This window comes from Electrophorus electricus, chromosome 1 (genome assembly GCF_041902795.1).
Source record: "Electrophorus electricus isolate QZ-2024a chromosome 1, ASM4190279v1, whole genome shotgun sequence".
Lineage (NCBI taxonomy): Eukaryota > Metazoa > Chordata > Actinopteri > Gymnotiformes > Gymnotidae > Electrophorus > Electrophorus electricus.
In genome coordinates, this window is record NC_137497.1 from 34,490,350 (window position 1) to 34,506,745 (window position 16,396).

General features: G+C 47.7%; 1 protein-coding gene across 15 annotated transcripts in view; it reads left to right on the forward strand.

Moving 5' to 3' along the window:
- Nucleotides 1–16,396, forward strand: part of phldb2b (pleckstrin homology-like domain, family B, member 2b) — a 31,865-nt gene that overhangs the window by 7,348 nt on the left and 8,121 nt on the right. For 8 of the 15 annotated variants that reach the window (XR_014124362.1, XR_014124361.1, XM_081716787.1 and 5 more), the window contains exons 5-14: nucleotides 4,848–4,967; nucleotides 6,732–7,861; nucleotides 11,005–11,196; nucleotides 12,510–12,647; nucleotides 13,398–13,535; nucleotides 14,151–14,279; nucleotides 15,107–15,262; nucleotides 15,376–15,486; nucleotides 15,597–15,686; nucleotides 15,968–16,105. Coding sequence is in view for 13 of the 15 variants with exons in the window: in XM_081716787.1 (XP_081572913.1) it covers nucleotides 4,848–4,967; nucleotides 6,732–7,861; nucleotides 11,005–11,196; nucleotides 12,510–12,647; nucleotides 13,398–13,535; nucleotides 14,151–14,279; nucleotides 15,107–15,262; nucleotides 15,376–15,486; nucleotides 15,597–15,686; nucleotides 15,968–16,105 (2,342 nt within the window). In the remaining 2 variants the exon portion in view is untranslated. Of the gene's footprint in view, nucleotides 1–1,253; nucleotides 2,037–4,847; nucleotides 4,968–6,731; nucleotides 7,862–11,004; nucleotides 11,197–12,509; nucleotides 12,648–13,397; nucleotides 13,536–14,150; nucleotides 14,280–15,106; nucleotides 15,263–15,375; nucleotides 15,487–15,596; nucleotides 15,687–15,967; nucleotides 16,106–16,396 lie in introns of those variants that run through there. The other 7 variants (XM_081716812.1, XM_081716813.1, XM_035526352.2 and 4 more) reach the window with 3 other exon arrangements.

The following is a 16,396-nucleotide window of genomic DNA, read 5'->3' on the forward strand; positions in this document are numbered from 1 at the left end:
TTGTTGGGAAAGCGACGTGTGCTGTTTTCCAGTGGTAAGACTTGGACGTCACAGAGTGCTTAATTGGAGTGGTTTTGGAAGCAGCTATCCCTGTTGTCTGTCTGTAGCACTGTGACTCATAGCTTCCACAGGCTCCACAGCAGAGTTGATGACCTTGCTTTATTGCTTCAACAAATTCATTTTTCTCTCTTTTCCTCTGTTCACTCTTCCCATTGCTTGCTCTTAAGCGTTGTCTCTCTTGCCGTGGAGTGACTGGGTGCTTCTGGCAAATATTTGCCTGCATTGTTTGATTTTACACTCTCTGCAGATGCCAACAGTGTTGGGTCTTAAATCTTTGTGTTTGTCTCTGTAAGGGTGGGAATGGGCAGAGTCAGTGGTGTTGGGAGGCTAGAGAAACAATTTTTGTTCACTGGATCTTAGCTTAGAAGAGAGCAGCTCAGAACGAGCAGAGAGCAGGGAGTCACGTTTTCACGAGACTAACGGGAGCAGTTCATAGAGAGAGAGTGTGCTGCAGAGAAGCTGGGACACTGTGAGGGATGGAAAGAGATTGAGACTAGAGGGGGTTAATCTCATAACCACATCATCCATCTGCAGAGCGGTGAAGCACCACACCAAAAAAAAAAGGATAAAAAAAAAGGATTTAAAAAGGGAGCATGAAATGGAAACAGCCTTCAGGCTATGACCCCCCCCTGAAACACACACACACACACACACACACACACACACACACACACACACACAGAGCTCTACACACTGCTGGTGAATTATGGCTTAAACCTGGTGCAGGGGTATTGTTCTATATAGCACAGGTTATCGTGATACCTTATTTCCAGTACTTTTGTGCTATTACATATCATATAATACACTTTTAGTACTACTGTTCTTGTTCAGGAGTATGGGTAAAATCGAGAGAGAAGAAATGAATGCAGGTATCGAGTGCCATTCTCCTGCCTTCCAGCTGTTGGTGTTTAATCTTTCCCCATTAAAACTTAATAATTCACTCATTGCCCCATATCCCTTGTTTAATATCCACTACCTCGAAGTTCTCATTCACCTAAAACAGATTCTCTAACTCCTGGTATGTTGTATTCAACAAACATTTCCAAGTAGTTTTTCAGAGCTCAATAGCATATTATTCATTCATGTTCTATGTACATAGTGCCATTCTAAGACCTGTGGTTGCCAAATCGTCAGGTGAAAGCTACAGAATGCGAAGTGCACAGCAGTCTAGCCCCATTAACAGGTGTATGACAGCTTTCACACAAAAACAGCATATACAGAATGTCTAAGGATTATTCCTTTTATTTTCCCTACAAGATTTCAGTCACAGAGATTATCCATATGATGAGGTGAGTGCTGGAGACGGTTCCGCTGACTCAGTCCTTAATCACACAGTGATAAGGTAAACAGGTCATAGACAGAATCATAGGATAACACATAGGCTCGTTTCTCAACCACACTTGCATTATTGCACACAGTAGCACAAAGGGCACTCAGTGCACAAAAAAAATAGAGAGGTTGAGAAACAGCTTCTTGCATTGGGCAAAATCAATCCTGCCTCCTGGAGCAAAGTTCTTTTCCATATGTATAATTTTCAAACCCTTTTTTGAAAACAGCACTGGTGGGTTTCCACTAACTGAACATCAAACTAGCCCTGGTCTAGTAGCCTGACTGCTTACCGTCAGGTATTTTACCCCATCTTCCTAAATAGGCTAGGTAAACGAAAGGGGGGAAAGTGATGGGCGGAGATTAAGTCTGCCTTGTTTTAACTCCTTCTGAATTCCTGGAAGGCGACATTCCTTACACCGAAGATTAATTACTGACGTTTACAGAGATTGGCTTGCAGAGTGATGAATGTAACGTGCTGAATGTAGCTGACAGCCTGCGCTTCATTCAACTCCAATACAAGGACGGGTTGTATCGCAGGAGAAAACGGAGGCACAGCCCTGATAACGCCGTAGACCGGGATGCGAGTCTTACACATTCTGGAGAAAACTAGAGGTTAGCGGAACTCTCTGAATGGGACGCTTTTAAAGGTTAGTTCCTCTTAAAGAACATGGAGAACATGTACCGGTCTGTTGCGTGCTTTTCAGTTGGGTATTTGGTAGCTTGTTTTTTCCTTTTTAAAATTTTAAGTTAAGTTTTATTTCTCAGTCTTTAGGCTTTTTATTATTATTATTATTATTTTTTAAACTTTTTGTCTGAATTTCACGTGAGACTTTTTTCCCCCCCAAAAGTGGCGTGTTGCCAGTTATCTGCTTAGATTTAGTTTAATGGTTACTTATGCTTAAATTACTGTAAGGTGGCTTCGCGCAGACTGCGAGCTTCGATCGCGTGTTAACGAGTGGCGGGATAAATTGGTTGCACGTGATAACAGGTCGTGCGGTACAGTGGAGGCAATTCAGTTTTCTCACTTAATTTAAGTGAGAACTTAATTAAAGGATCCGATTGATCTTACATGTGGACCAGGAGAGAGAGAATAATTAGTTAGTAAAACCTTTTGAAAAATAAGTGTCGCCTAATAAGAGCTGTCGCAAGCGTGATAAAATTGAATACACGTGGGACAGAATTAATTCGGTGACGATAAAAGGCTCGTATAAAAAGTAACAGTCGTGTTTAATTATCAGGATTTTAAAAAAAAGCTTTCTTATTATTCCATGGAAGCCTGGTAGTTAGGAAATTTATGAGTATATAGATGTATTTGGAGAGCGGAAGGAAATTGGAGAGAAGCATAATAAACAAGCAGTGTAAGCTCATTAAAGGAGACGTGGTAATGTTTCAGTACTGGAAATAGTTTTATTGACACTGAAGTAACTACCCCCATCACTGATGCACTGATGTAACACCCCCCCCCCCCCCCTTAATAAACAAACAAATAAACCCTTATTTAGAGGTTCATACAAATTTTTTATTGTGATGGCAGTAATGGTCATTAGGTAGTAACTACAAAAACAAATGTGCACACACAGACATATCACACAGGCTAATGTGTCAGCAAAGCTTTGCTCTTCCTTTAGGTCCTTAGTCACAGGTACACAGCTGTATAGACTAAACACCCGTTGCTGAAAGCTTCCTGCTGTGTGTGTGTGCTTTGGTCTCCGAACCAAACCATGTTTAGCTGAGAGTGTTATCTCTCAGATCATTGTTTTGACAGACTGTGGGGAGTTTTGAGATGATGAAATGTCTCACAGTATGAAGCGTTCATCAGCCATATTGTCTCCATCTGTGTTGCTTTTAAGATCTGCACAGACTTAGTCCTTCTTTCGTTATTTATTCACTTTTCTATGAACGGGCCTCTGGCAACACGGAAGAATCCAGGAGAAATCAGCCAGAACTTTAAAGGAGCGGACTGCCAATGTACCGAAGGACGGAATGCATGGGACAGACTTAAGAGGCCAAAGTCAGGGCTTTGGCATGTTAATGACAGGCAAGGCCTCCAGCCTCTCGTCTTAGGGCACTGAGACACAGTCTGGACTAGGGCCAAGCAATTTGGGAAAATTTATAAATGGTTTTTTTTTGTTTGTTTGTTTGTTTTTTTTCTTGCTTTGGACCAATATTGCAATTACTATTTAAATGGTAATTATGTTTCTGTAAGTAAGGCTCCAGGGCCTTTGTCTTTGTAGATGCATTACTACGTGTGATTGGATTGGATTTTTGACTATTTGACATGATCTCTTATTTCTCCATTCTCTGATGCTGTTGGCAGACTTGTTGCCAACAAAAAATATTCAGAAGTGTTTTTAGTAAAGGAAGCTTGTCCTGGTTATGCCACTCCATTCCTTATGGGAGCAAGCTCACCAAGATCCTTTGGCAAATCCAAGTACTTTCCTATAGAAAGGTACTATTCTAGTAAAATTGTTTCAGCTGTGAGTTGGAGGAAACAAACCAAGCACTCTAAACAGCTGACTAGGAAGTTGTCATCTTACTCAGCTCTGTACACCTTTGGCATAACGACCGCAGATTTTGAAGACCATAGAGTAAATCTGACTCATTGGTCTTGACTTGCCAAACTCCACTGCCAAATATAATAATCCCTTCAGTTTATAGAAATGTTCTTTTGCCGAAGTCCTTTGCTGTATTTTTTTTACTAGTCAGTTCAAGCTTCCTCCTCCTCCCCCCCACCTCAGACCCCACCTCCTTCTTGGAACACGCTGAACAGAGCTCCGGTTCCTCAAGCCAGAGGTTTGGGGTTTCGTGGGGAGCAGAAAAAGAGGTCCCAAATATTTTCCGTGATCTGTTTTTCCGCTTTCTACTGCCTTTTTTTCCCCTCAAGCCTCAATCTGAATGCGCTTCCACGGTCCCTGGTTTCAAATCAGTGGAAAATGGAGCTGTGGGTCTGAAGCTCTTTTACAGTGTTTGACTGGTTCCATACCTTTTCATAGACAACAGCGGATGCTTGCTGGTCTCTTTATTTTTTCTCGGTACATGGAAAAGATGGATGGTCCTCATCTAAACCATGAAGGCCATGTGACTGACTGATGGAGATGTGTCTCGAGAAGAGCATTTGTCCGTGCCTCTGTTTAACTTCGGGAACGATTGTGTTGAAGGGTGGCGAGACCTTATGGCTGTGCTTGCTCTATGTGCACACTGTGAGGTGTTTATACAGCTGTGGCTCTGTCAGGGTGAGGTCACAACCCTGATGTATTGTTTAATGCTCTTGGTTTTGGTTGGAATTGGTGACCAAAGCTCTCAAATAATTCCCCACTTACAAGCGCCCACACACACACACCAAACAGATGGGCTCAGTTGGTTGCAAGTGTCTGAACTGTTGCCTGGCTCAGGTTTTGACTGTGCATTTCTTGCCCTCTCATTCTCTCACTCTTTCTTCCTCCCCCTCTCCCCGATAGGATATTCTCTGTGTTTAGGTAAGTCATACGTCTTCCGTTTCAACCACCCAGAAGAGGCCAGCCGGATGAAGAGCATGCTTCCTCAGAAGAGTCCTGTGTCTCCGCTGGTCTACAGCACAGGTGACTGCCCTGATCGCCCCCACTCCCTCCCTCCCCCCTTTTGTCTCATTTCCTTGCCCCCTCTTTTTTTTTTTTTTTCATTCGTATATCTTCAGAGTGCTACCACAGTGACCTAAGGTACCCCTCCCCTTTTCCAACTCGTATCCTATATCTCACTCAATCCCTGATGGGGATTCCGCGTGTGTGAGATGGAAATGGTTTCTGTTACAGGTAACCAGGCCTCCCATCTTCAGCAGGTGTGAGTTGTCTGCCACAGGACACACTCCCTCAATAAGAGCCCCTTTGATGTGTGAAAATCCTTTTAAGGGCCCTCAGCCACCTGTGCTGTTCTTTAGAGATAGCTTCTCAAAACATGTGCTTTTCATGCATGGAGCCAGCCAGTCTCGTGGAATGTCTTCCTTGTCTAAATGCAGATGTGGTTTGATGTCACTGTGAGTGATTTACTGTGCTGCTTCAAGTGAGAGTGTTGAAGGTCATGTGTCTCTCTGTTTACAGAAGAATCACATATAGTACATATAGCATATAGGGTCATCTGTAGGATGGAGAGGCGGTCTTGGAGGTTTAATTGTTGGGTCATTAAATTGGTTTGCACCTATATATGGTTTACGGAAACATACTTGTGAGAATTTTTTTTATTGGTAGGTGTCTTAGCCTGAGAGAGAGAGAGTAACACAGAACCAGCTAGAGTGAGTTATCAGTATTTACTGTCTGTGATCTGTCTGTGATCAGCTGAGTGAGCAATTACTCTGCTGGTGCCGGTCTGGTCTCTGTGTTCTTCATTGTGCATTCTGAATACTGGATCCTAATGGCAAGGGAATGAGTGCTTCTCATTTGAATAATTATAATTTTTCTGTGTATTGCATGTAAAGACTACTAGAATGCAGGAGGCAGACTGCTGGAATTTGTGTGTGTGTGTGTGTGTGTGTGTTTGTGTGTGTTTGCGCTTGATTAACTACTGTGCCAGTTCTTGGGATAGCTCTGTTTCTGCTTTGTCTTTCTGTCTGAATGATAAATATCTAAATCTGATTTAAACATTTCTCATACACACATATATACATACACACACACACACACTCCCTTCAGATTAAAAGGCTTTCTGTCATCTTGGTTGAGGCTGGTGTGAGTTGTTGCTATGTGCTGGGATCTGCTGGGAAAAGTCCTTTGATCTGTCTGACACATAACAGCATGAAGCACACTCAGCCATACACTGCAGAAACAAAGCAGATGAGGGCTTTGTGTGTAAACACACAGTTCTGCTGCCTACATTCAGCTTGACCACATCCAGGTGGGATCAAGAGAAAAACTATGGACAAATGTAGACCATAATGTGTATGAGGTCACTAACAGTCAGACAAAAATATTGTCATTGCTGGATTTTGAGTCAGTTTCTATTTTAAAAGAGAACATTCTGAACACTTGTTTTTTGGCCCATAAAATAAGGCTTTGAGTTCTGCATAATTTAAAGAAATGGTCTTTCTTTTTGTTGTTTTCACTTGAAAGATTCGTGGTAGACCATTCTCAAGTACATTCTAAGAAGCTTTGCTTTCTGCTTTTTGAGGAATCATTAATTTGAACTTTTAGTTGTGCCAGGCAGTCTGGCATTAATCAAATGGTTATGTAAGCTTTTGGTTTTAAAGACATATGAATTAACGAAAAAAACTTGTTTGCCAACAGAAAGCATGTGGAATTCACATCTTGCTAATTCATTACATTGTTATTAGATAATGTAATTGACCTCCCCTCTCTCTCTCTCACTCTCTCTAGACTACTTGAAGTTCAGCAGTGATTTCAGTCACAGTGTAGGCGGGCCCAGTTCCAGAGGCATGCGGTCTGTCTCTGAGCTGCGGGACTTGATGGACACCCTGCAGAGGAAGAAAGAGGCTCTGGAGAAGAGTCTTCGGACCAATGGCGACAGCGGCCCTTCCTACTTCAGCATGACACAGTCTCCGCCTACTACGCCCAACTCCTTAAAACCTGTGACTACGTCCAGCCCCATGTCATCCTATCAGGAGCAAGCCAGGCGCCTGTACACTTCTGAGCGCCCGCCCCTTTCAGTTAAAGTACCTGCCCACTCACCCAACAGCATGCCCTCTTCACCCAGACGTTCTGACCCCCGAGACCCCCCTCTTCCTTATTCAAGACCCATGATCCGGAACCGGTCACAGGACAATCTGATTGCTGCATCAGTCAGTCGTCATGTTCAGGCCTCAGGTTCACTGCTGTCCATGTGGAATGGCACCTCTTCCCCTACCCCAGGGGGCAGCAGTGGGGCAGCCAGCATGCCCTCCAGCCCCCGACTGGCTCGCAGGCAGCACACACAGGACGGTGGGCGCATCGGTGGTCTGGAGCCATTGCCACGCCAACGGAAGTACTCGGCCGGCTCCCTGACAGGCATGGGTTCACACAGCCGCTCCTTACCCCGCCTGTACCGCCCGGCCGACAGCCATCTCCCCCTCCCTCCGACCCGCCGCTCGCTGGATGGCAAAGCTATGCGCCCCTCACTCACACCGGAGCCCGGCCCCCTGAACGGCCACTCCGAGGTGGTGTCCATCTCCTTGTCCGCCAGGTCCATCTCCAAGAGCGCACCAGCCCCTCCGGACGTGACCGTAGCTTCCAGCGTGACCACCAGCCCTCGCCAAGCCAAGAAGTTGAGCCTGACCACCGGCAGCTCCTACTCGGACCTGGAGAAGCAGGCCACGGGCGGACCCTCCCCAGTCCTTGAGCTGGGACTTGGGGAGAGGAGGCAGTCGTTCGGGAAGGCCGGGCTCGGCCCGCAGGGCGGCTTCCGTGAGAGGAAGGGCAGCATCAGCTCTCTGAGCGGGAAAGAGGAGCTCCAGGACTACCATCAGAGACAGCGAGATGAGAGGCTCCGAGAGCAAGAGGTGGAGCGACTGGTGAGGAACGCCCATTAAAGCATTGACCGCTGTCTTCATCTGCCTCTTCCTTTAAAGCTTAGATGTAATTGTAAAGTCCACCCAAAGATCCGGTGCAATTACATACCAATTCCTTAAAGCTGGATGCTTCCTTTCCTTTTGTTCTTCCAGTCTGTTTTTTGATAGGATGTCCTAGGGAGTGGCCTGATGGAGAAAGAGAGACAGTTTCCTTAACAAAGCCCCTCATATGTAAGCCTCCACCTTTTGTCCTGTGTTGCTGTGTGGAATCCTGTGTGGAGCAGAGTGGAATTCTGGGTTATGTAGGAGGTCAGGGAGAATAAGGCCCACCTGCCTCCATGTTAATCTCTTGGTGCAGAACCCTCCCTCGCACGCAGGCCGTGACATTCCACTGTGTTAATGGCACACAGATGCCACCTGCCTCTGCCCACAGTGAGCGCAGCCTGTACTCCCCTCTGTAGTGGGGAAAGCAGGGGGATCCTGCCGGGGGTGGAGCCGACTCCCCCTCCTATTAATAGCCGACACTCAACCGCATCCACTCTCGGCGACCGCGTTCCCCCGAACACACTCGCTCTGGGAGCCCCGGCGTGGAGGCGGAAGGTGCTGGAATTCTGCCAAAACAAATGGGCCTCGCCTCCATCTTTTCAGCTGGCCGGAGATGGATTCCAATGAAAGATAGTGAAGGTTTTCTGTGCTTTCTCTGGGTTTCTCTAAGGCCACCTGTATCGCCGCTCTGCTGGGGCCGGTCCAGACCAGAGGCCCTGACTGCTCCCCCCTCATTAACCAGTCCAAGCCTGTATTTGTGGCAGGCTTTACGGTTCTGGATTAGAGGCTAGCAGTGGGGAGAGTAAACACCAGTCGGCAGCAGGTGGAGAGGCATACATATATGTATACAAAATCTATTTTTATATCGCTTTTAACAATAGATTCACGTTCTCCCTCTGAAATGTTCTTTCTTGTCTTCGTAGTGACATGCTCGGAAATTCCAGCACGTGTGTGCCATTGTGGAGATGCACCTCCATATATTGTCAGTGTGCCCTGCCCCTAACTCTGGGAGTGAGAAATGTAGAGTTGCCCTCGTGCCCTGAGGTCACAGTTCTCACACCTACTTAAGAGATCAAAGTGAACACAAGAAGGTTAAGTGTGTGTGTGTTTTTCACACATATGCACACTAGTGTGTCAGTGTGTTGGGGTTTCAGCAGAGCTGTCTCAACTTTTTTCCTCAGTTAAAAGCCAGTTTGTTGGCTGCCTGGCATGGGAAAAGGAGAGAGGGAGAGAGAGGCTAGTTGTCTATATCTGGTGAGCTGCCTGCCAGAGATTTACCCTTCTAGTTATGCCCTCCAGTGAGGCTACACCAGCTGCTGCTCCTGGGCCCAGACCCTGGGGGCATGGAAGGAAGCGGAAAGATTAAATCGCTGTTCCTATATTTGCACCTTCTTGTGCGCACAGTGCCAGCTCTGCTTTCGATCGCATCCGATTTCTCTCAGCATCCACTCGCTTACAGCCAGACTGCCCAAGACCCCCTCAGTCAGCAAGAGCCCTCTCTCCTACTTGCTTGTGTGCAGTAACTGTGTGCAGGACCCTGCTTGGACCTGGGTTTGGGTTTGGTCCGGTTAATCCGGTTTTCTCCTGCCTCTCTTTTATGCTTGAACCCCTGAGTGTGACCGTTTGACACTCCGCTCGTCTGTCAAGGGGTTGTCACAATGCGCATAGGCCTGCTGATCTCCTACACCGTCTGCATGGTGAGTGCACTTCCTCATCTGCTGAGTGGATTGAAAACGAGGAAGCATGCATGTGCTGATTACAGCACCGGTTTGGAATGCACAGATACAAGACGATTGGCAGAGGCTTTTATGCCTGAGGCTTGAGTGGTTTGTAGGGTTACATCATATGGGGGGGCGACACTTGCTTTTTCTAGCCAATATTGTGATTGCTATTCAAGTTGCAAACATCTTTTAGAACTTAAATTCCCAGCGTGCATTCATATGTCCACATCAGACATCTACCCAACATAGTTACAAAATTTAGCTCATGCTTACATGAAATGAATCAGATGAAATGGTGCTACTGCTGTTTATTTAAACTATTATAAATTATTATATTATATATTATTATCTATAGTAAGGAAAGAACTATAAAAAATATATTGAACCTTTTGACTCTGTGACATTGTCAGTCCTGTAAATCTTAAGAATCTTCAGAGTCTTGACAATGTGTTAAATAACGTGTCATTAAAATTGCTGCACTCGCAGTTTGCATCCTTTTTAAATCGCGATTTGAATATGAAACGGATAAATCGGTCAGCCCTGGCACTTCCTGTCCTGGCTTCAGCATCAGCAGTAGATGTCTGGACCTGGTTCTTATATTTAGCTCCTCCATGAAGCATGAATCATTCATTCATCTTCCTGCAGCTTCACCTGTTTGGGTCGCGTGTCCTGGCTCAGAATTCTAATGCAAGTAAGTGTGGGCTATCATGGAAACAGTTGGCTTGGGGTGTTTATTTCCATAGCGGTGGTTGAATGCAGGGCTTGTCCAGCCTCAGAGTGCAGTCCCAGGAGAGAGGGCTCACTCAGATGTCTCTTCCTACTGGGCTTTTATGGAATAGCTCATTCCAGTGCTCCGGGTTGGTATCGCTCGGATCGCAAGGAAGCTGCTCTCTGTTAGATTAGGGCTTAATGGAATGTTACTGACGAAAGTGTAGACTGCTGGAGGTACGTTTGTGTGTGTGTGTGTGTGTGTGTGTGTGTGTGTGTGTGTGTGTGTGTTGTGTATGAGGGCTTGTGCTTTAGCAGTTGTGTGCAACCTGCAGCTGTATCCAGGGTGTGAAATGTGAATGTTATCTGTTAATGTGAGTGCTATTCGTTAAGGCGCTCTATAACAACTCAATTATAACTCCAGAACAGAACTGTGTCTGTCGCTCAAAGTTGTAGATGACAGTTGTGTGTGTTGCACCAGTAAAGCAATCTGTCTTGTGGAGGTGATTTTTCAGACCAGAGAAATACGGAAGGTTTTTCTTTTCCTAAATAAACCCCGTTAAACTGTATATCTGAACCACTTCACCGAAGGTTTCCTGTTTTGAACCGTATAGGCTTTGAGAAGAGCATGTGTGTGTGGCACGTGTTCCTGATGCTTTGTCGGTTCCTCAGGAGCGCCAACGCCTGGAGACCATCCTGAGCCTTTGCTCGGAGCGGGATCAGAGTGCCACAGCTGTGGCGGACCTGCAGAAGATCAACAAGGAGCTGGAGAAGCTGCAGGTGACCGAGGACGAGCCCCTCATCACCAACCCAGCTGGCACCGCACTAGTTAACGGCTATGGCCTCGGGCCACGGGAGCACCAGGTACGTCAGCGCTGCAGTAGCAGACAGTGAGATGTCAGGGCGGAGTCACCCAATGTCACTCCTCACAGCTCTGCCCCCACCCCTTCCCCTCAGCTGGTACAGAACAGCAAGGTGTGTTTCCAGGCAAAGTGTCACACATGCCTTATAAACCACCTGAACCCCCCCCCCCCCCCCATTGGGAATACACTGCATATTGGATGCATTTTAGATTAACTGTACCACCATAAGAAAATTGGCCATCGCCTAAAGTTTTCCTGTTGCCGATCTATACAAATGAGATTAGTCTGATGACTTCCAGATCTAACTGATCTAATGTTCAGTGATTTTCTATCTTTGCTCTGCCAGAGATTATTCTTATTTTGCTGCCCTTCTGGTGACTTCCTCTGTGTGTAGTCTAATAATTTTGATTACATATTTAGTAAAAGCATCCCTTCTCCATCTTTGATTTGTTTGACATTTGGAGAGGTTCCATGGCTGCGCTCCACCCTCCTCTGGCATGCCTATGCACACACACGCATGCACAGCACCCAAAAGAATGTGTGTTGTGGGGGGAGGTTCTTCCTGCACTATTCTAATGTAGTTGGATGTCTTTGAGGGTTTGCTTCTCTTTAATAAAAACAACATCACATCTTCGTCACACTTAACACACGGAACAAGGTGTTGGAAGTAATTTTTATGCAGTATAAGTCTGCCTTCATTCTTTCTTTTATTCCCCCTCCTTCCATCTCTCCATCCCTCCCTCCCCCCTGCTGAGCAGGTCTGGGACTCACTCCACTCATTCCATAGCATAAACTGTTTTCAACAGAGATAAACATTACAGTCCAAATATAGTGTGTGGTCGTTGCTAGCGGCACAGAGAGGTTAAGCACGCCCACCGTACACACCAGCGCAGGCGAAGAACGTCTGCCCTCTCCATGTTACCTGTGCACTCGACACTGACGAACACAGGCGCACACCGACACCCATGTATAATTGTGTTCCACCGTGATGGTTTGACCATTTGACATTCTTTACTTGCAACATATGGCTAAGCATATATATTTTTAAAGTACTTAATTTGGATTCAGAAATAAATTTTTACATTTCAGATAGTTGTTTTATTAATTAAAAATAGGAATGATTCTCTAAAACTCAGCTTCACCCCAGAAAAAAGGGTTGTTGTGCATGGGCAAACCTCCCCTCTGTAAAGGACAGACATGGAGTCATAATGCCCCTTCGCCTTCTCTTGCACTTGTGCGCTGTCGTGCTCTTCTTCACCGTTCCATTGATGGAGAACCCTCGCGCAGACTTTGAGGGTGCGATGTCATTGGCAGGCGTCCGAGGAGGAGACGCGCCCGAATCAGGAAGCGATGCGTCTCGAGGAGGCGCGGATCCAGGTGTTCAACAACATAGAGGAGCTGGAGCAGAAGATCAAAGAACTGGACACCCAGATGGAGGAGTCCGACAGAGAGGTACAGAAACCTCCAAATCTCGCACTCCGGGACAGGGAGGGAGCAATACCCGATTTCATGTTTGACGCCTTCCGTTAACATGAGCAAGATGACCTCCTGTGTGGATGGTGAGCGGCTCTACGCTGGCCGGGCTGGGGTCGGAAGCTGGGCACGGGGGGGTTCAGCACCATCAGTGTCGAGGGCGTGCTCGTCAGATGGGCCAGGTTTGCACAGCCAGTGTGAATGGCAGTCTTAAACGCATTGTTCCAACTGCCACAGATCAAAACGCAGGCACCTGGCTGAAAGCGAGAGAGAGAGAGAGATAGAGATAGAGAGAGGTGATGACAGGAAGAAGGTGCATGCTCTCTTGTGATTGGACCCTTGGCCCTCCTTAAGGATGCCTTCCGGCCTGGCACAGGACCAGAGGCTTCTCAAGCTGGCAATCCAGTGGGATTTATATAACCCCTGCCCAGAGTCTTGGTTCTTTTATAGGGCTGGTATTATAGCCGCTTTACCAAATGAGAATGTGGGGGGAATTAGCAGACATCTTCCATCCGTGTGAAAATGAGCTCTGGGTTAACGAGCCAGCGATGGCAATGGCCTTGTTGGCTTTAGTAGTTATTGGTAATGACCTCACTTTCTTTTTGAAGAGAGGTCAGCACACACCAGTCAGAAATAGTTCCAGAAATACCCTGCCATGGGTGAACTGAGGTAAGAGCAAGTTTGTGTGTGTGTGTGTGTGTGTGTGTGTGTGTGTGTGTGCGTGCGTAGATGGAGGTAGAGCGTGCCCTACTGGAAGGCGAGCAGGACTCTGAGATGGCTCAGCTACAGCACGAGAGACAGATGCTGGAGCAGCTCAAAGATAAGATGGCTGACCTTGAGAAGAAGATTCAGGCTGAGAAATCTGAGGTATTCCACTGAACACACACACTTTCGATCTCACTTGCAGGTGTTAGCCCTCTCCCTGTGTCCTCATGCTGAGGTGTCACATGGTTCAGAGAGTGCCGGGGGCTTCAGCAGGATGACCTGCTGTGGCCCCTCTCGTCCGGGAGCTTGGGTTCCGGCATCTTCCGGTTACGCTGACAGCTGCTTGGATACTTGAGCGGCCGTCGCAATGCTAGCAAGAAAGTGTTGATGGGTAGACAGGAAGCCACAGGCTCAAGGCAGCGGGTCAGGGGTGCGATGGAGGTCTTGTGACCGAGGTCTTCTTGACTCCAGGCAGCCGCTACGAGACCAGGCCCCTGCCACCTTGCCTTCGGAAAGTCTCATTTCTGCTGTTGCTCCCTAAACGCCCCCAGTGCATCTTCCCTTGCCTTCATCCTCCATGTAATCAGCACTCATCCATCATCTTCCTCCATGGCCCACATGCCCCACTGTGGTAACTAACCCAGGCTGCCCGACCCTCACCCGCACTAACGCCTCTGCCTCTCTCTCTCTCTCTCTCTCTCTCTCTCTCTCTCTCTCTCTCTCTCCGGCTTGTGTGTGTGGGTGTGTGGTGTGTGCGCGCGCGTGTGTGATGTGAAGGATAACGCCCGGCTGGACGCCGAGCGGGTAAGGCTCGAGCGACTGGCCGAACAGCTGGTGGAGCAGCAGGCTCAGCTGGACACATGCCCCGAGGCCCTGAAAGAGCAGCTCCTCCTCCAGCTCTCCAGGGTCAGTACTCACATGGAGGCAGGGCCTCCCCCTCCCCTTTCCTCCTCCTCCTCCTCCTCCTCCTCCTCCTCCTCCTCTTCCTTCTAATCCTTGCTGCCTCCTGTATTTACCTCTCTGTCTCTCTCTCTCTCTCTCTCTCTCTCTCTCTCTCTCTCTCTCTCTGTCTTCCTGACATGCTTGCTCACTCGCTCAGTCCACATAATGACGTCAACGCCGCTTGTCTCAGTGCTGGGACGGCATGTGCCATGCACACCCGTGATGCTTGTGGTGCATGTGACCACACAGACTGCATGTGAGGCTCTCACGTAGCCGGGGGGGGTGCAGGAATGCTTCCAAGAGGTGTGTGTGTGTGTGTGTGTACATTCCTGTTTATGTGGGCTGGACTCTGATGAAACTATTGAATGCTGGAGATAGAAGCCATGGCTGTAGCTAAACAGGCTGGGAGCTGTGATTTACACTGTGTTGAGCGTTGTGTTATGTGTGCAGTGACATGGTTAATTTAAAGGTCTGGGGTCAATGGGGAAAACTGCAGCACTCGATGTGCCTTGATAGGGCCAGAGGCAGTGGGTTACTGGTGATCATGCTGACTTGGGGTGGACAGACAGTCGTGAGTCCTGGGGACTGGACTCTGAAAGGGGACTGTTTTGAAAAAGTTAACTTAAACTGTGCTCCTAGTTTGTTCACATCTGACCAGCAAAGTTCAGCATATTATAGCTCTGCTTGGTCTGGTATACCTGGCCTGTTAAGGGTGTGTGTGTGTGTGGGTGTGGGTTTGTGTGTGTGTGTGTGTGTGTGTGTGTGTGTGTGTGTGTGTGTGTGTGATGCAGGACACTGAGGCACTGGAGATGGAGAGCAAGCGCTTTGAGGATCTCGAGTTCCAGCAGCTGGAGAGAGAGAGCCACCAGGATGAAGAGAAGGAGACACAGACACAGCAGATCCTCCGAGACATCACCGAGTACCAGCGCAGCACCGTCAACCGCAAGGTTGGGTGTGTGTGTATGTATGTGTGTGTGTGTGTGTGTGTGTGAGAGAGACCGTTTGTGTGTGTGCACATTTTTGTTTCATCGCTGGATCCCCCCCCACCCCCCACCCCCAGGAGAAGCTTCTAGCCCTGAAGAACCAGTCTGCACAGATAATCCAGCAGGCCCAGAAGGAGAAAGAGAGCTTCATTAAGGAGAAGAGCAACCTGCACCTGATGCTCCAGAGGGTGAGTGCTCGACCCTGATTGGCTCTCATCCCATCCACCTGGTCTCTGCACCTGCTTCTCTGCAGTCTTGGTGTCGATTGACGTGCCACAAACCTCCCTCTCTCTCACAGGAAAAGGAGAATCTCTCCAGTTTGGAGAAGAAGTATGCCGAGCTCACAGGGGGACGGGGCTTCCCTGTCAATCATCTCAGCATGAAGGAGGTAGGACTGAAACACCTGCCAGTCCCATGGATTGAGTTTCACCGCTCTCATGCTGGACTACACATACAGTGTTGGTCTGGAATTTGTCTTTGTGTGCCACACCTCCTTCCCCACAAGGGCACACTCTGTACGCCACAGCAGTGTGTATGCCAGCCAAGTAGGGAAAGCAGAACGCTTGCTCCGTGACCCCTCATCCCCACCCTCGCACGCCTGCACGGTCGAGTGACTCTCCGTGGATACCGCAGTACGGAAATGGGGGGGTCTCTGTCCCTTTGTTCCAGGATGGCTCCTTATTGGCTGATGTGTGTTGCCAGTCATATGGCAACCTTAGTACTGCCCACGCGGGCTTTTCTCTGCTCCCTGCTGACCTGCTGGCCTTTACTTCTCTCTTCTCCGCTCTGTCCATCAAGAACACTGAGGTATCGCTCTGCGACTGGGCTTCCACCGCATGAGCCTGCATGTGGCTAAAATCAGTTCCTCACTTAACGTTTCACTTGGGCAGTCCAAAAAACCTCTGCTTTGACCATTAACACTCTTTGTCAGGTGATTAATATCTTTTAACTGGGTGATGTATCTGGCTGTTGTGTTAAAATTGTTTTATAAGACTGTCATAGGCGCTTGCCTTCTGTTGTAAAGACTGAACTTATTCCAGTGTGTGTGTTCTTTTAGCTCTCCTCATCTTGCTCCCCCTCTCCTGTTCTTCAAATGGT